At 45.0% G+C, this 24,692-nt stretch overlaps 1 protein-coding gene across 1 annotated transcript in view; it reads left to right on the forward strand.

Annotated features, from left to right (window-relative positions):
* The window catches only part of LOC121535994 (type II inositol 3,4-bisphosphate 4-phosphatase), a gene marked incomplete at both ends in the record, with an annotated part of 171,424 nt that overhangs the window by 22,172 nt on the left and 124,560 nt on the right, over positions 1–24,692 (forward strand). Inside the window, 2 exon segments of the mRNA XM_045217638.1 lie at positions 1,825–1,943; positions 6,880–6,996. Coding sequence (XP_045073573.1) covers positions 1,825–1,943; positions 6,880–6,996 — 236 coding nt within the window.

Genomic DNA, 24,692 nt, shown 5'->3' on the forward strand with positions numbered 1-24,692 from the left:
CAGAACAGCGCTACATCGCTCTGACATCCCATTTCTCAGCAGAGCGGCTTGGCTAAATGCTAAAATGCTGTTTTCACTTTCCTCTTGCAGACACAAACTGGGTGATACCGCTTGAAACTCGACTTTGTTTGTGTTCGTAAACCAGTCAAGGTGACGACTCTCACCTTGACAAGCCGATCAGCATTCTAATGTAGGTAGAAAAACACCTGATACTGGCAGCAATTTACATAAGGCCAACACACACTTTTTTTTGGTGTGTGTCGTGCTTGTATGCATGCGTGTGTGTGTGTGTGTCTGTGTGTCTGTGTGCGTGCATGCTTGTGCATGCATTCAACTGTACATCTACATCTTGCAGTATGGTATAACTCAACTAAGGAAGGGATTCAATTCTACAGAGTGAACCCGTTGTCTTGGTGTGTGTCCCAGTTCATAGCCCCGTATCTTTCACACTCTCATCCTCCAAAGATCAGAGAATGCTAGATGGATCGGTTCACTGAGACTTCAGTACATCAAGGAAGCAAAGGTCTTTACAGCAAAGACAGTGTTTTATGCCTTAGCATCATTTATCTTTTAACTCCTGGGCTAACTCTGTAGCTTCCTCTTGACTCTTCTTCAATAACCCCCTTGTTGAAACCTTTTTATTTTCTGTACCCGTACAGACGCTTATTCTGTGAAGTCGACCCTCCGAGGGGGAATTACACATAACAAGAACAACCTTCTGTCATATTTTGCTGCCTTTATGGATTTTTTTCTATTGAGTAATGTTACTCAGGGTTACGTTTTCACAAAATAATGTGCTATAGTGACAACGCATTTGCAGAGTGGATCAATTCTTGTTTATCTGCCAGAATGTTGCTAGTTGGATAAAGTGCACCATTTAGACATGATTGGATGAACTGTCCTGATGCAGATGTCTCACCTTGTAGTCAGATATTCAACCCTGTATAGTAGCCATAGAGCACTGTAGTCAGATATTCAAACATTCAGTGACAGCATATGGCTCTTTGTGTTTGTTGTTACATCAACATTATTTCGGTATCTATTGTCAGATAGTTACATGACTGTGTATACTATTTGTTGCACAACATTTGGAGATATATTGTCCTATAACAATATAATGAAATAGTCTAAATGTATGTACAGTCCAATATCACTTTACCGTAAATACTTGTGACTACAGCCTCGTACTGAGCCAGAGAGGGAGTGACCGTTCCTGGACAGGAAGTGTTGGTTTCCTATGATGTCCTAGCCTCCCCTCGGCCCAGTCTTCCTGTCAAAGAGGAAGCCTGGAGGAACTAGGGACTGACCAGGGCTTTCACTGACAAACATTAAATCCTAATAAAATGGACAGTCCTCGGTACACTCACTCAGCTGAGGGAAGAAGGAAGACAGAAGACTTCGACTGGCAGCCATGTTAGTTTGACGACTGGGTCTCAGGAGACAAGCTGCTTTCCAGAACTAAGGACATATGACTTCCTTTTTCCTGTTTCAGAGAGGACACTTCCCTGAGAAATAGCTTTTTGTTGTCCTTCCGCCACTCTCACCTAATGCCCCGGGGAATGGTGGGGTCATGGGGATTTCACTCCTCCTTTCTCTCCCACCTCCTTTCTCTTCAACCTTGTTGTGTTGTTTTCATGTTGGGGTTTTACTCAGGGAATGTACTGTACTGACTGTCCTCTCTCTCTCTGTCCCCCCTCCCCCCTTTCCTCAACTCTCTCTTTCTGCTCTATCTTACTCTCTCCTCTCCCTCTCGTTCACTCTATCTACTCTCCTTTCCTCATCTTCCTTTTACCCCCCCCCTCTCTCTGTCCTCCCCTTCTCCAGAGTGCAGGGATCTGATTGGCTCTGGCAGAGACAGGAAGCCCAATGCTCTAGTCCAGGTTGCTGTCATCGACCCCCGGGAACAATACCTGGTCTCCCACGCCTGCACAGAGATAGTAGAGGTAAGGCACACACACACACACGCATATGCACTTACACACACACACACACACACACACACACACACACACACACACACACACCACACCACACCACACCACACCACACCACACCACACCACACCACACCACACCACACCACACATGCACACACACTCACTCACACATGCACACACACACACCTTTTCACAAGCCACTTAATGCAGCTTCCTCCCCTCCTGCTCCCTCTCTCCCTCTCGCTCTCTGTCTCTCTCTCTCACTCCCTTTCTCTGTCTGTGTTTGTTATTTTTACTGTTAAAGGGTCGCTCTGGTTCACTGGGTCTAAGTTGCTATTGCTGAAGCTGTTGTGGTTAAGTCTATCTATCTCTCTCTCTCTCCTTCTCATTCTCTCTCTCTCCTTCTCTCGCTCATTCACTCTCTCTCTTTTGTTCTCTCTCCTTCTCTCGCTCATTCGCTCGCTCTCTCTTTTGTTCTCTCTCTGTCTCTCTCATTCTTTCTCTCTGTCTCTCTGTCTCACTGATTTGTGATTAGACCCCTCTATCTGTCTCAATGTGACTATCAGAGTCAGTCAACTGCAGTAGCAGACTGTCTGCGTGTGCCCACTGTGTGTGTGTGTTTTGAGCACTGCGCTCCGTACAGTCTGTCAGAAGTGTGTGTCTGTGCCCTCTGACCTCTGGCATGCCACTTTTATTGCCTTCAGAGTGGGAGTGTCATTACCACGGCAACAACAGCACAAGTGTTGCCCCCTGCTAAAGCTGCCCCCTGTCCCAGTGTGGAATACCCTCATAGAACACACACACACACAGGTGTAAAGTACTTAAGATAGCCCCTGGCTATCTGTAAATAAATAAAAAAAACACGAAAATTGTGCTGTCTGGTTTGCTTAATATAAGGAATTTGAAATGATTAATACTTAAGTATATTTTAGCAATTGCATTTACTTTTGATACTTAAGTATATTTAAAACCAAATACTTTTAGACTTTTACTGGGTGACTTTCACTTTTACTTGAGTCATTTTCTACGTTGGGTGCTTTTTCCACCATTGTGCAAACACACACGCACACACAGAGACACACACACACACACACACAGAGACACACACACACACACACAGAGACACACACACACACACAGAGACACACACACACACAGAGACACACACACACACAGACACACACACACACACAAAGACAGACACACACACAGACACACACACACACACAGAGACACACACACACACAGACACACACACACACACAGAGACACACACACACACACAGACACACACACACCTCAACAAATCACTCACTAATATTTCCCTTTCCTTTCCGCCCTCTTCTCTGTCACTGACTGAGGGCTCATATTAGACAACACAAAGAAGAAGGGTTTATCTCTCTCTTCCCTCTCTCGGATCTAGCTGATTAAGCAACAGGAAGATTTATTGTTTTCAAGACAGTCTCTTACTGTAGAAACTCCATAGAAAAGAGTCCTCCACTCACTCTGTGTTTGGGTCCAAGTGGAAAACACAGGATGTGGTGCAGCAGTTAGCAGTACGTTGTGCTGGCTCAGCCAAGCTCACTGCTGCAGGACTAGTGTGGCTGGTGATTCCACAGCTGTAATGTGACTCTTGTTTTGGAGAAGGATCTGAGAACAACATGGACTGTTGTTGCTTCCGGCTTCTCAAAAGGAGGGTATGTATGGCTACTGTATGAATGGATCTGTGGATATCTCTTCTGATCATACTGTAGACGTGTCTCTGGCTTTATGGTATTGTAAATACTTAACCAGACGCAGTGATGCAGTGTAACTTCTGTATCTGACTGGTCGATGTATTGGAATGACTAGTCTCTCTAATTCATTACGTATCACTGAACACTGACAGTGATTTTTTTTGTGATCAACTTTGTATTTATTTTCAAAGGAACACAGACAAGAACAAATAGCATCAGGAATGGTTTTACAGTAAGAGACTCAACAATAACACTAAACTTGCGGTACACCATACAGATGGTGAGTGAGGTTGTGTGTGTGTGTGTGTGTGTGTGTGTTGGTGTGTGTGTGTTTGTGTGTGGGGCCGGCCATAGGGAGTCCCTATACTACATTGTTTAATTGAGCTCTGTCTGTCTGTCCATCATTCCTCAGTGCTGCAGCTGTTCATTCATTAACCTCTCGGGTTAATGTGCAAGTGTGTGTGTGCATGCTCACACTCATGTCTGTGTATGAAGTGTGAATATGTCGGAGACAGGCCGGCTGCCATGTGTTGTTCCCAGAGGCCCTGGTGTCCAACAGATGGGCCTTACCAGACTGGCAGCTACCTCCATGCCTAGAGACAGACTGGAGACTGGTGGCCTGCTGCCCCCCCCCCTCTCACCCCCACACATGTGACACAGGTGTTATCTAGGCCCCACACATGTGATCAGGGTGTTATTGAAGCCTTACAGAGCAGGTGTTTCCTTAATCCTAAATAGTGAGTTGGGATTGGAGGGGCATGGACAGTCCATCTTGGGGCAGTGTGAAGCCTATAGGACGGAGACCATTCCTTTCATTTGAATGATGTTTGTTTGAAACGTTGGGCGTGTGCTACATAAAGAGAAATAAACAAATATAAATATAAGCAGTAGATATCAACAGACTTCAAAGCAATCTGTCCTATCAATCCTATCAATCTGACATGTTGGGCTCAAGTGTAAACATTACTAAAATGTTATTGGAGATTCTCTGTCTCTAAGCACATGAGTGGTGTGGGTTATATACTGTACCTCTGAACAGCTGTACACCATGAGAGAGGAGACAGACAGGACAGAGAGGGTGGCATTTAGGCCCCACAGTAATCTGTTTGTCTATGGGAAAATCCCATTCTGAAAGCCATTACTGCCAAGGGCCCAGGAGTGGCCTTCTCAAAAAGGGGATTTGACGTCACGCTGTTGGGCCAAGCACCCAATAGGATAAAACAAGCCTTTGATGTCATGCTAGTGAAGCGAGGCAACAATGTGTGTGTAAATATGATGAGGGGTCAAGGGAATGGGTGAGAGCCAACTGTCTGAGAGAGCCTCCTGCCATGGGACGATACCCCCACCCCACCCACACACACACACACACACACTCTCCACCCTCTACTAGTGTAATGCCTCGCCCCATTCCGTGGAGGTCTGTAACCCAAAGGCACAGAGAGGGGCGTCACTGTCTATATACGCAGCTGTCTCCCCTGCTGCCACAGACAGGCTGACTGACTGACTGACTGGCTGACCCATTGACTGACTAACTACTTCTCTCTGAAGGGCTACCGCTACTACTGCTGCTGCTTACTCCACTCTACCTGTTTGTACCGCTGTGTGAATTTGGCTGGAGCTGGAGCTGCCAAACATGCTGGTAAGTATGAAAGAAGGCTATTCAGTTCAGAATGTCTTGTCGAGGGGATTTAAGGTGCGTGTGTGTGTGTGTGTGAGCACTCAGAGAGTCTTCATTTCCTCTTGTATTGAACGCTGTGCCAGATTGTGTGTGAATGTGCTGCTACAGAATGCCCGTATGCCCTTCAAAGCTGGGTGGCTGGGTGGCAGTACTGGGCATCACTGTATACTGAGCGCATGTGAGTAGAGTACTCGCCAATGGATTAGTGTTGTTTTCCCTCTCCCACTGCTTGGTGTTAATACAGGGGATGGAAACATGTACTAGGCTAGGGAGGAGAGGAGAGGAGAGGAGAGGAGAGGAGAGGAGAGGAGAGGAGAGGAGAGGAGAGGAGAGGAGAGGAGAGGAGAGGAGAGGAGAGGAGAGGAGTTTGTGTAGAGGTTGGCTCGTGAGGAGAGAGAGCTGTGTCTGTGTTTGCAGAGGTGTGTAACACACGGTTGTCCTAGGGTAGCCTCATGTTTTGGCTGCCGATTTGAAACCACAGGTCCTTCCACAGTCTACATCCCTCCAGTACTCCACTACTGTATCAATGGACATACTGTGTTAGGCTAAGATGTGTTAGTTGTTAGTCACCTTGGATAAGGATGTCCTCGTAGTCAATAAAGGGACATGTAAACAGATAGACTGGAGGCTTCTATTGATCCTTTGTTGAGATGACTAATCTGAGCGATTTGGATTTTCCTAGCCGAAGACCGTTGCAATGGCGGAACGCAGTACTGGAGACAGTGGAGATGTTTTTCATGTCGACAGATTGTCGTTAGGGTATTTACGGAATGTGCCAGGGCTGAGTCTGTGTGTGCGTGTGTGTGTGTGTGTTTGAGTTTATGCTTTCTGAGTGTATGCTTTCTGTGTATGTGTTTATGACTATGCCTCTATGTGCTTGTTTGTGTGTGTGTGTTTGCTTGTTTGTGTGTGTGTGTGTGTGTCCACGTGCGGGTACTGATTGTGTGTCCACATTCATCTTTACTCCTCATTACCCTGTCCTCCAGCCTGTCCCAGGGGCCTGCGTTCCAGAGCCACCCATCAGGGCAGGGCAACAGGAAGAGAACGCCCCTGGTGTAAACACCAGTTTTCTTTGAACACGCAAAGCTTCACTACACCAGGGCATATACAGACCCAGTCAGGGTACACAGTATGCTCCATAGGCCTCTCTCCTGGCCGGGCCTGGGGCCCTATCTAGGGGGGCTATGGTGCTTGGGGGTCTTGTGGGAACCTGGTCTGGGGTGTGTTTGTGTGTTTAGGCTAGCTGAGGTCGTGCATCCATGTGGCTGTGTGCAGTAACAGCCGTCTATGACAACAAGCTCTCCCAGTCTCACTGCAGAGTCAGACGTCCAAACCCTTGTCCATACAGTTCTTAGGGAAGTTTGCTAGCAGCTACCCAGAGACTTCCATTTATTGCGCTAACACCCAGGAGCAGTACGGGAGCAGACTGAGAACAGCTGTTGGCTCACTCACCCCCCCCTCTCTCTCTCCCTCTCTCTCACGCTCTCTCTCTCTCCCTCTCTCTCATGTTTCCTCTCGTCCTCTCTCAGGGAAGCAGAGACCCGTTGTTCCTGACAGGGGTGACCTTCCCTCCGGAGTACCCTGCCAGCCCAGAGACGCTAGTCAAGCTCACTGTCTACGATGTGAGAGACAAGGCCCGCGACAATGTAAGTAAACCACTAAGTGTGTGAAGGGGATGAGGGGGAGGGTGTGTGGGGGGAGAGTGTGTGCTGGGGAAGGAGTGTGTTGGGGAGAATGGGCAATGCCTCAAGTTGTTGTTTTCTTCGCTGTGTGTGTCAAGTTCTCTCTGTCTTTTTTTTGTTTATCTGGCTGTGCTGCAAACACTTGCAGGGTGGAAGAGAACAGAAGTTGGGAGGCCTTAAGTATGGGTGATCTATCATGTTGTTATGGATTTTAAGTGAAGTTACAGGCCTTCACAATGAGTTCTGTCCGTGTGGGATGAATTGGGTCAAAGAAGATCTGAAAGCAAGAGCGAGGCCTTTGGTGATCTTCCCTTGTGAATACATGCCCAGAGATCAATGAGAATGGGGGGAGCTCCAAACATAGGGGTGAAGACATGGAATTCTGAATGTTGGTCGGTCTGGGTCTTCTGATTCGGAACCCTTTAAACTGCCTTTAAATATTCTAATGGTTTCTTCAATATGAAACACTTTAGGCTTCCCTTGGTACATGGATACTGGCTATGAAGGTTTAATTAGCTATTAAGGCTATGGGTTACTTACTCTATGATGATTCTGAGCTATGTCATTAGCTGTTGTATGTAGCTACCACTACAGCACTGTAATGGCATTACTGGAGCACTGGAGCCAGAGAGAAAGATCTGGAACAGCTATATCATAGCTGTTGTATGGATTCTATTTAAGCAATAATGCCTGAGGGGGTTTTGTATATGGTCAATATACCATGGCTAAGGGCTGTTCTTACGCATGACGCAACATGGAGTGCCTGGATACAGCCCTTAGCTGTGGTATATTGGTGATATACCACAAACCCCCAAGGTGCCTTATTGCTATTATAAACTGGTTACCAACGTAATTAGAGTAGTAAAAATAAATGTTTTGTCATACCTGTGGTATATACCATGGCTAGGGCTGTTGCGGTGACTGTATTACCGCCCTACCGGCGATCTCAAGTAATGAAGGCAGTCAAATTCCAAGTGACCATTTACTCAATGCTGATGGTCATTAGTAGCCTACCAAACTTGATAACTGCCTGGTACTCAGCACTCTATTGTCCCTCTAATCATTCTGACATTACATTTACATTTTAGTCATTTAGCAGACGCTCTTATCCAGAGCGACTTACAGTTAGTGAATGCATACATTTTTCATACTTTTTTTTCATACTTTTTTCATACTGGCCCCCCATGGGAATCGAACCCACACCATGCTCTACCAACTGAGCTACAGGAGGCCTGTCATCAATGCAAATGTAATCGAAAATCTAATCAAACGCTTCATGAGAGCCCATAAGCTCATGTTGCGCAACATTTCTGTAGGCTATGCAATTGCACAAGAAAACAGAGTGATGGCCTCTACTAAAAAGAGGAGGATCACATCAGCTTTCTATAGGCTAGACCTACTATATTTATTTCTCAACTTTCCTAATATTAAGCACATTGCTTCTCTTTACAACAGGAGTATAGCCTACCTGGCTGGCATGAAAATGAACCAATGGAAAAGCGTCCTCCATTCACTATTTAAGCACATAGATGACATGTATTTTTTCTTGCTGCCCCTGTTTCGATACAGGTGCATGATAATGGTCCATTCTAAATCAAAACAAATTTCACACATATATTATTTAGTATATGTAAAGATTAAATCAAGAATAGTCTGATGGGTGACAATATTAGCCTATCACTTGTGAATTATATATTATCACTTGTGAATGATGCCCAGCATAAGAAACAATGCCTTTTTTTTTGACTTTTTCGAATCATAGTCGCACACCTCATGTAGCCTAGCCCGTAGGCCTAAATGTTTTGATAAGGTTTGTATCACAGCTAAAGTGGCCAAATAACTTCTTAAAATTAAGCACATTAATCCGCTTTATAAGGCGTGTAGAGCCTAACTGGCGTACATAAGCAGTGCGTGAGTTTCAAGTTTGGGGAAGATCATTTTCACCATAAAAATGCCACGGAATTCTAAGCAAATCTTGTCTGCTTAATGAACTAGTGTAGCCCACAGCCATTTGGCATAGCCAGATCAGGACCTAACATAAGGACAACTCAGAGTATGCTATTCTGTTCTTCTGAAATATACTACATTTTCTTCATATCATGCTTCTTTAGACCTGTCTAAAATAAATAATGGATTTAGGCTGTAGGCTATATTACATGGATTTATGATACTTTTTAAAATGTAGATATTCCAAAGGTCTGCATCAGTGGCTTGTAGGCTATGTGTGGAAGCCAGGAGATGCTAAATGTGTTTATGTTAATTAACGGTCAATTACCGTGAGACCGACAGTTATTTGCTTGACAATCACCGGCTGACGAAATGTTGTGACCGCCACAGCCCTAACCACGGCTTTCAGTCAATCAGCATTCAGGGCTCGAACCACCCAGTTTATAAAGTGCATTGTATTACAGATGCCACATGGTCACCTAGCTTATGTAAACATATATCTCACACCTACACACCTACACATGGGATACAGTCAGTCACTCTATGCTTCTGCCTTGTGGCTACACCATATCCATTGTATGGATTCTATGTTGTTATACCGGCAATATCACAACATATATCTCACACCTACACATGAGAACATAAAAGTATGTAAACTAGTCGAAAAAGAGACAACTCAAACTGGACTTCACTCTTCCTGAGCGTAAGGTACTGTAGAGTAGTTTAATTCATCTGTTCTGTAAAAATATAGCAAGTTAGCAACACAACTCCTCCAGCCTGGGATCGAAATGGAGCAGTTACTTCTGAGGTCTTCATGTAATATTGATGGAAGACTGCACCAGTGTGAGCCCCAACACTGTTTAAACTCTACAATACCTTCACCATGTAAGACTCTGTTAGACACTGGTCACGTCAAGCAGTCAGTCGCGCATCCCAAGTGGTAGAGTTGTATTAAAAATGAATGTCGACTCGTTCGTGGACACACAAGCTAACGCCTTGATATAAATATATTTTATAGATGTCTGGCAAAGGCATAAGCTGTGTTGCAGCTACATCAGGGAATGGTTGGTGGGAGTTCATTGTACAGACAGCTTGGGAGCCTATGGGTTTCATAGAGTGTTCTGGATCTTTGTTCTGTCCTTGTTAAGGGGAAGACTATAGGGATGAATAGAAAGTCAATGTTTACTGCTAACAAATGGGAGGAGTCGTGAAGCTTATTGAGACAACGCCATCTTTGTTGGACTTGGCCTTTCTGTCACAGCTACTGTACTTGGACATACATTACAATCTCTCCTTTCTAACCTGATAGTAAAACCCAACCATGCATACAAGCATCATCACATTCCTTTATTCCATTTCTTAAAACATCCATTATAGTCAGAATCCATCAGAATCCAGCAGAACAATGTTCCCTCTAATTTGTTGGTGGCACTGAGCAAATTTCAGGTTTTGTGAGCAGAAACTTGAACGTTGTGAGAATTCTGTGCGTCTTCCAGTGCACGCTTACAGTGAACACCGAGGCTATACCTTTTTTAGACAGTAGCCAATAGGCTATTGTGGCTATTATTCAAAGTAGCCTACCAACAAAACCAATGGAGCAAATCTCATAATATTATCACATGGAAATAACTTTTGATTTCTGTGATATAGCCTACAGTAGCCTATAGGTGGTGTTCAAAGCAGGCCTATATTGCATGAGACCTTTAAAAAAACGTTTTTACATTATGCAGGGCATCAATTAATTATTTTTTACCTGGTCTGTAACACCATGGGCCAAATAGGTGACTGTGAGTTGCATTGTATTGTGTTGTATGATGCAAGAAACCACAAAATACATTGTATTAGTATTACCATACAGATAATTAGACCATGTAGGCCAGGGTTCTTCAATTCCGGTCCTGGAGGGCCGAAACACTTCTGTTTTTTATTTCTACCTGGTAGATAATTGCACTCACCTGGTGTCCCAGGTCTGAATTAGCCCCTGATTAGAAGGAGAGGATGAAAAACAGAGGTGTTTCGGGCCCTCCAGAACCGGAATTGAAGAACCCTGATGTAGGCTACCCTCTGCCTATTGGCTTATTCAAGCCTGTCTCAAAATACAACACTGCCCCTTTAGTTTAGACATAAAGCTTTTTACCTGACTCGCTTTTCAAAGACAACATGAAATGTAGCCTACACATTTTGTGCTCTTGTAGGAAGCAGTAACTCCCCATTGCTGACCAATACTTACCTATAACTGGGCTAATAACCTATAACTCGCTATAACTAGTAAAAAAATATCAACAAATGTGCACACGTGCGGCTCTGCTTCTGTTTTGAGCTGGCTACCCGTCAATAGAATACTCTGTTGCGCTCTGTGCACTGCCTACAACAAAATCACAGACTCAATCTTGCAACGTTAGATTTGTTTTGGTTTGTTGCATTGAAAAGGGGCTGATATAATATTCATTCGATCACAGAGAAAAACAATCTATATAGTGCATGCAAACTAATGTGGAGAATTCAGTGAAGTTCAATCTCTTGCGTCTCTGCACGGTCTGGCGCAGTCCAGGAAGAGGTAGGAGGCCACGAATGCACGAGGCTTAGAGGGAACATTGCAGCAGAATAAAATCAGACAGAATATTTTTCTTTCCCATCCTTTTGGAGTTCAGCCTGCCTTGCTGTGGAGACGGTCTCCTGACTAGGACCTGACATGCTGTCAGGGTTCTCACTCACAACACTTCCCTTCACTCAAAATAGGCCATAGAGACACCTTGTGTGTGTGTGTGTGTGTGTGTGTGTGTGTGTGTGTGTGTGCGCGCGCGCTTGCGCGTGTCCCCAGACTGCCTTGTCTGCTTCAGGACAGGCCCTCCTGTGCCTTTCAGACCATTCCCCCATACCTCTAGTCTCCTCCTCTAGTCTCCTCCTCTAGTCTCCTCCTCTAGTCTCATCCTCTAGTCTCCTCCTCTACTCTCCTCTAGTTGTCTCCTCCTCTAGTCTCCTCCTCTGGTTGTCTCCTCCTCTAGTCTCCTCCTTTAGTCTCCTCCTCTAGTCTGCTCCTCTAGACTCCTTCTCTAGACTCCTTCTCTAGACTCCTCCACTAGTCTCCTCCTCTAGTCTCCTCCTCTAGTCTCCTCCTCTAGGCTCCTCCTCTAGGCTCCTCTAGTTGTCTCCTCCTCTAGTCTCATCCTCTAGTCTCCTCCTCTACTCTCCTCTAGTTGTCTCCTCCTCTAGTCTCCTCCTCTGGTTGTCTCCTCCTCTGGTTGTCTCCTCCTCTAGTCTCCTCCTTTAGTCTCCTCCTCTAGTCTGCTCCTCTAGACTCCTCCTCTAGGCTCCTCCTCTAGTCTCCTCTAGTTGTCTCCTCCTCTAGGCTCCTCTAGTTGTCTCCTCCTCTAGTCTCCTCTAGTCTCCTCCTCTCGTCTCCTCCTCTAGTCTCCTCCGCTAGTCTCCTTCTCTAGTCTCCTCTAGTTGTCTCCTCCTCTAGTCTCCTCCTTTAGTCTCCTCTAGTCTCCTCCTCTAGTCTCCTCCTTTTGTCTCCTCCTCTAGTCTCCTCCTCTAGTCTCATCCTCTAGTCTCCTCCTTTAGTCTCCTCTAGTCTCCTCCTCTAGTCTGCTCCTCTAGTCTCCTCCTCTAGTCTCCTCCTCTAGTCTTCTCCTCTAGTCTCCTCCTCTAGTCTGCTCCTTTAGTCTCCTCTAGTCTCCTCATCTCGTCTCCTCCTCTAGTCTCCTTCGCTAGTCTCCTTCTCTAGTCTCCTCTAGTTGTCTCCTCCTCTAGTCCCCTCCTCTGGTTGTCTCCTCCTTTAGTCTCCTCCTTTAGTCTCCTCCTCTAGTCTGCTCCTCTAGTCTCCTCCTCTAGTCTCCTCCTTTAGTCGCCTCCTCTAGACTCCTCCCCTAGTCTCCTCCTCTAGTCTCCTCCTCTAGTCTCCTCCTCTAGTCTCCTCATCTAGTCTCCTCATCTAGTCTCCTCCTCTAGTCTGCTCCTCTAGACTCCTCCTCTAGTCTCCTCTAGTCTCCTCTAGTCTCCTCTAGTCTCCTCTAGTCTCCTCCTCTATTCTCCTCTAGTTGTCTCCTCCTCTATTCTCCTCCTTTAGTCTCCTCCTCTAGTCTGCTCCTCTAGTCTCCTCCTCTAGTCTCCTCCTTTAGTCTCCTCCTTTAGTCTCCTCCTTTAGTCGCCTCCTTTAGTCGCCTCCTCTAGACTCCTCCCCTAGTCTCCTCCTCTAGTCTCCTCCTTTAGTCTCTTCTAGTCTCCTCTTCTAGTCTCCTCTTCTAGTCTGCTCCTCTAGTCTCCTCCTCTAGTCTCCTCCTCCAGTCTCCTCCTCTAGACTCCTCTAGTACTCCTCCAGTCTCCTCCTCTAGACTCCTCTCCGTCTCCTCGCCCCCCTTACAGAGTTCAATTAAGGACTTTCCCACTGGGCACACACTGTTGTTTTCACTTAATTTCAATGAAATTAAGCTGAACCAATGTCAGTGTCTAGTGGGTTGACTGCGCTCAAAGGAGACTTTGGTATGTACGAATCTGAAGAGAGAGAGAATATTAAAATTCCTAAAACATCGACTTCTTTTCTCCTTTTTGACTTCTTGTCTTTTTCATCCCTTTATTTTTTTGTCTTTCTCGTCTCTCCTCTTATTAGTTGTTTTCACAGCAGCAGTAGCTACAGTACAGTTGTTCCAGATCTTTCTCTTCCCTCTGGCTCCAGTGCTCCAGTTCTCCTGTAGTGCTGTAACAGTGCGGTAGAGGGTTGCTACATACTAGACGTGTTGCTCTGCTGGGCTCAGCTTGTACAGTACAGCGCTAGCTGGTCGTCTTGGTCTCATTAGGCAGTGTGTAGGTAGTACGGCCGTGACCCCCGCATCAGCCCCCTGGTGCAAATCGGAGCCGCTCAGCCAAAAGCTCCAGTCATTTCATGTCACATTTTTGGGGATGTGTGCGGGTGCGTTTGTGCGGTTGTTTTTTTACACATGAGCAACCAGCGTTTTACAGATCATATGCAGCTCGCAAGTCATTCCAAAGGCGAACACGTCACCGCTTCTAGCGTCGGTTGCGAAAAGACGGTTATTTTACAGACCACCGGGGGAAACATCAAATAAAATCTCTTGCCTCTTAAATTGGCCTGATGTGTGCTATCTGTATATCCACTGCAAGTGGTCCGGTTGGTAATTGGAGGGGAAAGGATTGGAGGAAAACGAATGAAGCAGATTTTATAGATGAATCCCTTTAATATTCCAGGAGGAGTAGAATGTTACATTTCATACTGGGATGATTTCCCTTTGCCTCGGGCTTCCGAGTTTTCTGAGATGTGCATTCCGAGATGAGCCTCGGTGCTGCTGCAATGTAGCTGTGAATGCATGAGAGGACAGACAGAGCAGATGGAATGATAAGAGGTAGAGTGGATGTGGAGATAGAGGGGGGGATGACGAGGCCTGTTCTCTCTGACTGAGTGATCTGTCCTCAGGCCCTGTTGTCAAGGGTGACAGGTTACCCAGAATTCCTCTGTGGTATAGCTGAATCCCATCAGCATTAGATTGTACACTCCGATCATATCCCCACTTGTTCAATTAACAACCCCCCCCCAGATGATTCCACTTCATCCAACACAACATATTGCTGGAGAAAATGATTTTAGGGACTGTGAAAGATATTCTGTACTCCTCATAGGCTGGCTTCGTATTGGCTTGGTAATTTAGACATCATTTCAGCCAGCGACCTCATGATTGCATGATTCATAACCTTTATGAAATAGTTTTTCTTGCATAATAGCTATTATTTCTCCAGAGTACCTTTTTCCTTGTACTCAAATGTGTTTGTAAGAACAAAACCTAATTAGACCATTAGATAACCTTCTGTAATTGATAGAGAAGATTCACAGTGTCACGCCCTGACCTTAGAGATCCCTTTTGGTTCTCTATTTGGTTAGGTCAGGGTGTGATTTGGGTGGGCATTCTAGTTTTTCTATTACTTTGTTGGCCGGGTATGGTTCCCAATCAGAGGCAGCTGTCTATCGTTGTCTCTGATTGGGGATCATACTTAGGCAGCCTTTTTCCACCTTAGTTTGTGGGATCTTGTTTTTGTATAGTTGCTGTGTAGCCTGCAGAACTTTACGTTCGTGTGTATTTTGTTGTTTTGTCTGTGTTCATTTAATAAATGAATATGTTCGCCTACCACGCTGCACCTTGGTCCGAGCCTTCAATCAAACGAGCGTGACACACAGTGAACTCAGACGACAGAACCAGAATAACAGACCAAAAGCCTACGACCCGCAGAGACTCAAATTGGAAGGGAATAGAGAGAGAGAGAGAGAGCGACTGAGAGACGTTCGAAGACCGATCTCAGTGGCCAATTATTTCACAAAGTGCAGCGCATCAGAGGACACTTATCAAAGTAGAAGGGGAGAAGAGATACTGAGAGAGAGGGCGAGAAAGCGAGGGAGAGCGGAATTGAAGCACATGGGAACAAATAAACAATATTGTTTGTATGCGTTGTTGTGCATTATTTGTCTCACATTCTAGTGTTCCTTGTTGAAGAAGCTCGGAGACACGGACCACCAAACTAATATAGAGAGCAGGAGCTTGTTGTCGGTTCAAAGTGACTACCCAGCATCCTGTATGGTCTACGAAGATAGGACGGTAGCCTGTAGATTGTAGAAGAGCTGTGTGTAACCATAGGCTCATTTATCTCTACGTCTGGCCTCTATGATGGGGACTGAACATGTAATGCGGTTTTCCTTGTGTGTGTGTGTCATAGTAATCGGGTCTCCTAATTACAGACCGTGAAGAGGGGATTTGATTGGGTTCTTTGATGTGTGATACACAATACCGTGACGAACAATAGAAAAGCTAATCTCAGCGAAGTATGGAAACGGGCGTGTCCAGTCATTTCCATAAAGACGCCATAAAATGTATTCAAATACAGAGCAAGTGTTATCGTCCCGCAAACCCTAACAAGCATGCACGTGCGCATTCACACGCACACACCAGCCTTTATATTATCATACAAGTGACACCCGTGACGGTATAGAGCAATACATATTAGATCCAGGATGAGTACAAAGTAACAGGGAGGGAACTGATCAATATGCTCAACCTCCGACCCCCTGTCAAAGCAGCAGAGACACAGGAGCAAGACACGCACACCTATCGTCTCCTCTCTTCGCTTCATGGAAGTCTGTAGGTGGAGGAGATTGTGCAGGAAAAAAAGCCCTACGTCGTGTCTAGCTGTGTTTCACATCAAAGTGATTTTGACATTAGCTTCACGTTCCTTCACTGCACAAGCATCAGAGTGCAGGACATGGGCTCAATGGCACGTATACTTAGCATTGGGCAATATACCAGTCATTACAATGCCTGTCCTTCCATTGGCTCTCCTCTTTTAACTGACTTTTAGATAGTAGTTCAATCAATTCCCTAGGCTCCCTATTTCTACAGTCATCTCTCCATGTGACTCTAGGGAATCATTCCTCCAATTATGTAGCTGCTGCTGATGCGCTGACAGTCCTCCCCCAGTTGAATCCTCTCCGTCAATAATCATCACGTGTAAAGCGGGTGACACAGCACTTTTTTTTGGCACGACAACGATGCAGGGCTTTTCAGCTGGGTGGCTGTCAAATCTGGAGCGGACCCTTAAGCATGTGCTGAATCAGTGTCAGAAGGAAAGAATGGACTTTAATCCCAGGTGTGACTTCCAGATGATAATCTATACTTTTCTATATACCTTGTCCAGGGTTGGGTAGGTTACTTACATTTTAGTTATTTAGCAGACGCTCTTATGCAGAGCGATTTACAGTAGTGAGTGCATACATTTTCATTGGTACTGGTCCCCCGTGGGAAACGAACCCACAACCCTGGTGTTGCATGTGCCACAGTTACTAGTTACCTGTCCAAAATTGTGATCAGTAATGTAATTTTTGGAATACCCGAACTCAGTAATATAATCTGATTATGTTCAATTACTTTTAGATTACTTTCCCTTAAGAGGCATTAGAAGAATACAAAAATGAATATTACCAATTTAACGACATCTATTGCAGGATCAATCACTGTTAGAGTTTACATAGCTGGCCATAAATGGATGTTTCATTTTACTTTATGTGTTACGTAGGCTTCTTCTAACCAATTGCTTTCTACTGCAGATAATAATACGATTAGGCTGTATCTTTTCATTAATAACCAAAGTCTGTCAGATTTCCAGTCATTCCAATTCATTTAATACCCCTTGTTCTTCAAGAATATGACTTGGAAATATAGATGAGCTAAATTGTTTTACCTGAGCATAACCCAAAAACGAAGGACTTATTAGTTTACTCTGTTTATGATTTTGTTGTCATGGAGGACTGATTGGGCCCATTGCTTCGAGCGGAAAAATAAATGCTGCTCTCATGGAATGACATGCTTTGAACACTGCTGAAAAGTACTATTTGCATGTGAAGAATGAATGCCTTATGCTACATTTGCTATAAGCCTATTGTTTATTTGGTGACACGTTGATATCTTGATAATTTGCAGCTGTTTAAGTCTATCAAAAGTGTGTTTGAACATGTGTCCTTGAGGCCTAGGGGCATTTTATTTTAATCAGCACAAATTATATTGAGCAATTAAAGCCCCACTCGTGATCTTCTTAAATTAAACTGGTTTTTGACAGCATGGAGCACAATACCACGGCGGGGTGTAGAAGGAAGGAACTCCCTCAAACTGTTATTCCATAGGCTGAGATCCGCACTATGCAGCTGTTGCAAGAGCACATTTTTCACTGGCTGTCCACTGCTTACAAAAACAATAAATTATGGGCAGCATAAACTTCTTCAATTCAAACATTATTGGGTTAAAAGACACATGTACAGTACATTTGTGAACAGCTATCCACAATCCGTAAGGCGCAAATAGCTATTGAGAGAGCAGCAGTGTGATTCATATTAATGCAGTATGTAGATGTCTGTGTTGCCTGTAGGCTACACCTCTGCTGTCATCCTTACCTCCAAGCGTTTATTCAAGCAGTCGTACCATTGGAAGACATAGCTTGGACTGTAACCTACAAAAGCCCATTCCTGCTCTTTCGCCGCGATCCATCAAACGCATTTGGTGTGTCATCATAGTGGTCTCTGACTTGTGGTCAGATTCGCTCAGGCGGAACAAACGGAAACCATTTTTTCAAATCTGATTTGAATGTAATTGAGAAAACAGAAAGATGTCCAATAATTTGTTCACAAATATTCTTTCTGAATTTAAACGTAATCCTACAAGTAATCATCTAGTTTTCCAAAAGTATCTGTAACCTGATTACATTATTTTCTGGTAAAGTAACCGATTACAGTTAGTTTTTTTAAATAATGAGTTACATGTAAGCTGTTACTCCCCAATTCTGATCTTGTCATACTAGTATTCAATGACAAATCCTTCAGTGAATGCCTATGGAGGGTCGATAAAGCCAGGTTTAGGGTAAGGGTTGGGTTAAAGTCAGATTACTCTTAGAATAAAGTATGGTGGGAGGTTAAAGCACGTTGTCATCCCAGGCTTCAGTTGTCATGGCCTCACGTCAATGTAAGAGACAGCTAATTAGAGGGCCGACTTGTATTTTACTCTCTCTCTCTCTCTCTACTCTCTTTCTCTCTCTTTCTACGCTCTCTCTTTCTCTACGCTCTCTCACTCTCTTCTCTCTCGCTCTCTCCCTCTTTCTTTCTTTCTTTCTCGCTCGCTCTCTCTACTCTCTTTCTCTCTCTCTACTCTTCCTTTCCTCTTCTATCCATCTCCCCCCTCTCTTTCTGTCTCCCTCTCTCTCTGGATCATATTCTTACCTGCGGGTGCTCTTCAGATCTCTCCAGAGGTCAGACGGCGTTAACGGCAGACAGTTAACAGCAGCCGGTAGACTGCAAGCCCTCCACCCCTCCCCACTTGCACCGCCACTGGCCTGTCAGAGATAACACCTAGACATTCAGCCCCACAATCAAAGAGACAGGGTCAATAGAGCCAATCAAAGGGAAATACCAAGGAAAGAGCTATGTCGCGATAGGGCGGCAGACCAAAAGGCTGTTGTGACAGATAACGGGAGTGACTGTCATCTCAAGGCTGAAAGGAAGCAGTAAGGTGGCCTCCTCTTCCTGTTCCCTCGCCACCAGTCCTCCTCATTGTGTCAATGTCACTGTCGGGTTGAAAGGTAGAAATCAAAAGGGTTCTTTATCAGAGCTAGTTGCTTAATGAGTGACATCTTGACAAGTGAATGTCTCCACTCTCTCTCTCTATCGGTTACTGACCAAAGATCCACTGCATAGGCAAGGGAGAGTAGAGGTGATGGATAGAAGATGTACCCGGTTTTTACCGATCAGTTTCTTATGCCTGAAGAGATGAGGAAATAGCAGGTAGTGGTAGTGGCCACCGTCCAAGAACATTCTGCCTAATGCTGACGGGGAGAATAAGTAGTTTTCAAACTGCAGCTCCAGCCAGAAGCTATAAGGGAAGAGTTGCAAAGATGAAATGTAAACATGTAAGTTATCTGGTGCAACAACCACCCTTTGGCTGGACTGGAATTGGAACAGAGTGCGAATACTGTACTGTATTTGTAACAACCCCTGACTACGGTATTGTTTCCAGGTGAGAAAAGTATGCTACGTGATTATAGGGAAGGACATGGAAGAGCCACTCTATCGTCCAGTGCTTTCTCTCCCCTCCGTCGCTGCCCGTAAATTATCGTCACTTATGCTGCATTTAATTTCACACTGTAGCCTGGGCGACCGCAGAGAAAGATCGTGTTTGATGGATGGCACAATTAAATTTCTACTGTGTTGTATCTACCCTCCCCAAACAGAGAAAAACAGCATTTCTCACCTCGTTAAAAAAAAAGATTTTCTCATTTCCCTCCCCTTTTTAAAAATCCATAATACCCCACCCGAAGATGTTTCCTCCAGCCTTATAGTCCCGTCATCATGATTTCACACACGCACACACACAGGAACACACACAAAGACACACACACACACCATGTCCCATATCCCATCATCATGACTTGTTATTCATTCCTCCATGTTCTTCAGTGTGTTGACTTTATATTCTCTTTCCTCTCGGACCTTGCTGCAGTACGACTCCTTTGTAATGGTCGGGCTCATTACCTCTGAAGGAGAATCCATAGAGGGGAAGCGGGAAATGTAGCCTATTTCCTTGTTCCTCTGTGACGATATGGTCAGGCTTGGGTTGAAGTTAGTCTGCTATGTTTTAGACCCGTGTAGACTGGTTTTGGTGCTGCTTGGTGGCAGTTTTAAACTGTGATGCGAGCGCTATAATCGGTAAGGACATTTAGAGAATGTTTCTATTGAAATATAGCTATATTAAAACTGTATACAGTATGGAGAGAGACAGGAGGGAGGGAGATCTCCAGTTGTTATGTGTTTACTGGTACACCGAACAACAACTTGCACATGCTTGTCATTGAGGGATATTGAAAAGGCTGTATAACTTTACATGAATCTGGCATCTATCCAAACCTGAATGGAATAGGCTCTTTATAAGCTAGATAAATGTGACATCGCAATGAAATGAAATGTCCCTTCACTATCAGAGCCCAGATATGGATAGACAGCCTTTCAAACCTGAATGGATAGACTCTTTACAAGTTAGATAAATTTGACATGGCAATGAAATGAAGTGTCCCTGCCTTCGTGTTTTCGCTATAGCTACCGAATACAAGATATGAAAAGAGACGACGTGCCTTCAAGCTTTTCAAAGTTCTCTTCAACGTCTGCCTTTTTCCATTAAAAATAAAATCCCGTTAACTTTATACCACGGCTGTAAAAGTGTTGAAGGCAGTCAGATGAGCACAGCTGACAATTGAGGAGAAGGTAAAAGGGTTTCCACCTGGGAGAGTGGAAAGTTAAAACGCGCTAATGCGTTTTTATTGAAGCCTAAGCCTCGTCTGCCGTGTCAAGCTAACACTACGTTTGCCACGATACTTAGCAAAACCCCATCACAAAGAGGGAAATATCACATTTGAGTGGTGTCGACGAAAATACTCCAGAATGTTAACTAAATGGTGTAACATGGTGAAATCCGTGTCTAGTCAAGTCTTTCGATACTCCATTTGTTACGCCTCAATATAGTCTTGGTGCATCAATATCTATGGTTTGTTTGTTTGTTTGTTAAAGACAGTAAAATACAGATAGCCTAATTGCATCACCCTCCTGTCCACCCATACAACAACTTGAAACGCCATTTCTTATGCCTCAGTACAGCCTTGACACATCTGTATCTTCATCTTGTTTGTTATAGGAAGTACATGATAATTGCATCATCCTCCAGTCCGCCGTGTACACACTAATAAAACAGCTAATTCTTTGACTGAATATTTAGTTGGAAATTAAGTGTTGGTTTTATTTGGTGGGTGTGTGGGCAGTCAGATGAGAAAATGCTGATAGAATAGTGCCACGGCTATTAAAACCAGTGGAGTAAATCTAAACAGTGGGCAGTAATTAAAATATGCTGAGAGAATACAGATGCCTGTTGGAGCCGCCACAAGGAAGATGCACTTTCCCCTCCGGTCCAATGCTAATGCGATCACAAGTGTCCAAGCTGATAAAGTCATGTACATAAAGGAGTGGTTGGCCTTTATCTGGGTGACGAGAGTTTCTGATTAGAGTAGAGTAGATGTAGTGCAGAGTAGACTTAGTGCAGAGTAGACGTAGTGCAGAGTAGACGTAGTGCAGAGTAGACGTAGTGCAGAGTAGACGTAGTGCAGAGTAGACGTAGTGCAGAGTAGACTGTACAGTAAAGGATAGAGTAGAGAATAGTGTAGAATAAAGGCGAGTAGAACAGAGAATGGACTCTTAATAGTACCTGTAGTATGTAGAGCAGGGCTCTCCAACCCTGTTCCTGGAGAGAAACCCTCCTGTAGGTTTTCACTCCAACCCTGTTCCTGGAGAGATACCCTCCTGTAGGTTTTCACTCCAACCCCAGTTGTAACTGACCTGATTCAGCTAATCATTAGAGTCAGGTGCGCTAGATTAGGTTTGGAGTGAAAACCTACAGGACGGTAGCTGGGGTGCTGCAGCATACCCTGATAAATGTGAATTAAAAAATTAATGTTCTTCCACAAAAGTAGTGCACTGTGCCTTTACTAGTTCTGTATTAGCAGACCCCCCCCTCCGCAGGACCCCAAAACATCTTCCCGGGGCTATGGTTGGAGATTGGAGAGCCCTGATGTAGAGGATATGGTACTGTAGGGTGCAGAACAACATGACAGATGTCACATAACTCATTTATAGATCATGACTTATAGAACAGGCTTTAACAGCATGATGTTATCCTCTCCTCCTTGTCCCTGTGGGGATACTGTCTGTCTGTCTGTCTGTCTGTCTGTCTGTCTGTCGGTCGGTCATTCTGTCTGTCTGTCTGTCGGTCTGTCAGTCTGTCGGTCGGTCTGTCTGTCTGTCGGTCGGTCTCTCCTCCTAGTCCCTGTGAGGATACTGTCTGTCTGTCTGTCTGTCTGTCTGTCTGTCTGTCTGTCTGTCTGTCTGTCTGTCTGTCTGTCTGTCTGTCTGTCTCATCCTTGTCCCTGTGGGGCTCCTGTCTGTCTGTCGGTCGGTCGGTCGGTCTGTCTCTCCTCCTTGTCCCTGTGGGGATACTGTCTGTCTGTCTGTCTGTCTGTCGGTCTGTCGGTCTGTCGGTCTGTCGGTCTGTCGGTCTGTCGGTCTGTCGGTCTGTCGGTCTGTCGGTCTGTCGGTCTGTCGGTCTGTCTGTCGGTCTGTCAGTCTGTCGGTCGGTCTGTCTGTCTGTCGGTCGGTCTCTCCTCCTTGTCCCTGTGGGGATACTGTCTGTCTGTCGGTCTGTCTGTCTGTGTCGGTCTGTCTGTCTCTCCTCCTTGTAGACGTGGTGATACTGTCTGTCTGTTTTGTCTCTCTGTCAGTCAGCATGTGCTAGGGGAGGCATGGTAGAGTCAGAGCGTTGTTGAGTCTCAATGTGAGAGAGACAGACTAGACCACTCATCACTGAGAGCGACTCGAAACTCGAAACCTTGTAATCTACACATCCCCTCAAAAACACCTCCCAGCTAATCCCCTCCCAATCTCCACAAGATGGGATTTGTCTAGATCAATTTCATAATTCATTTTTTATTCGGAAATTTAATTATATTATCCCTCACCATCCCTCCACATCCTCCCCTCCCCCGTCATATCCCTGATTGTTACAGCCGTCACCTGCAATAGCAGATTATCAGCCAAATGAATTACCGTGTCACAGGTGAATTAAACGGTTGGCTGACTCCAATCATTCCCTGGGAAAAGTAGCTTAGCGTAAGTTTGTTTTTTAAGGGAGGAGAGCCTTGCAGAAAATCTGCTTTCCCTTTCTGCCTGATTCCCGCCTTTTCTGTGTGGTAATGGCTTCCTTTGAGAGAGACGGGATGGAAAGTGCTGATGCAGGTTAGCAGCGTGTGACGACGGCTATTTTCTGTGGTTAACCGAGCTCATGATGAGTTTGCCAGCCGCGTGTGTGTGTGTGTGTGTGTGTGTGTGTGTGTGTGTGTGTGTGTGTGTGTGTGTGTGTGTGTGTGTGTGTGTGTGTGTGTGTGTGTGTGTGTGTGTGTGTGTGTGTGTGTGTGTGTGTGTGTGTGTGTGTGTGTGTGTGTGTGTGTGTGTGTGTGTGTGTGTGTGTGTGTGTGTGTGTGTGTGTGTGTGTGTGTGTGTGTGTGTGTGTGTGTGTGTGTGTGTGTGTGTGTGTGTGTGTGTGTGTGTGTGTGTGTGTGTGTGTGTGTGTGTGTGTGTGTGTGTGTGTGTGTGTGTGTGTGTGTGTGTGTGTGTGTGTGTGTGTGTGTGTGTGTGCGTGCGTGCGTGCGTGCGTGCGTGCGAACATGAGCACGCGCGAGTGGAGTATGTGTACCTGCTTCTGTGTAGTGGGAGTGAGTGTGTGCCTGTTTGCATGCATGTGTGTGAGTTTTTGTGTGAACTCATGAGAGCGGCCAATAGAGAGACATTGCTTGTAGAACAGTGGTTAATGGAAGCACAAAGACACAGTCTGGGAGGTGTTTTTGAAAGACGTAAAGCAAACCGTCCATGAAGCGATGGCGGCCATTTTCCCCCATCACTTTCAATACAAACCTCACATATTATATTTCCCATATGGACAACCACAGCTGTGTTTGTAGCTGGGTCATTCGACAAAATGACTCCCTTTTGCGTCACTTTGATATTTTATGTAGAAATTGTCCACCAATATTGAATTTTAAAAGCCTGTTATATTAAATGAAGTGCACTTTCACTTGCATTTTGACATGTCCCTCTGTCCCTTTTAACCCACACAACCCCAACATTTCTCCAAGTCCTTGTAGCTTTGTTGTTATCTACAGGCGAATGGAGGGTTTAATAGTGCAATAACTTTTGTCTTTTCCAGCCCGTTCTCTCATTTTTATTTCTTCCTTTTTCTTAATTTCTTTCAAAGAAAGACTTGAAAGCAAATGAGAGCGATAGAGTAGGATAGTGGCATCCTTGTAACTTTGTTGTCGGTTGATGTTAGTCTCTCTGTGCATCCTCTGTGACTTTTGGGAGGTTGATGTTGGTCTCTCTGTGCATCCTCTGTGACTTTTGGGAGGTTGATGTTAGTCTCTCTGTGCATCCTCTGTGACTTTTGGGAGGTTGATGTTAGTCTCTCTGTGCATCCTCTGTGACTTTTGGGAGGTTGATGTTAGTCTCTCTGTGCATCCTCTGTGACTTTTGGGAGGTTGATGTTAGTCTCTCTGTGCATCCTCTGTGACTTTTGGGAGGTTGA

Source organism: Coregonus clupeaformis, unplaced genomic scaffold, assembly GCF_020615455.1.
Source record: "Coregonus clupeaformis isolate EN_2021a unplaced genomic scaffold, ASM2061545v1 scaf1160, whole genome shotgun sequence".
NCBI classification, from domain to species: domain Eukaryota; kingdom Metazoa; phylum Chordata; class Actinopteri; order Salmoniformes; family Salmonidae; genus Coregonus; species Coregonus clupeaformis.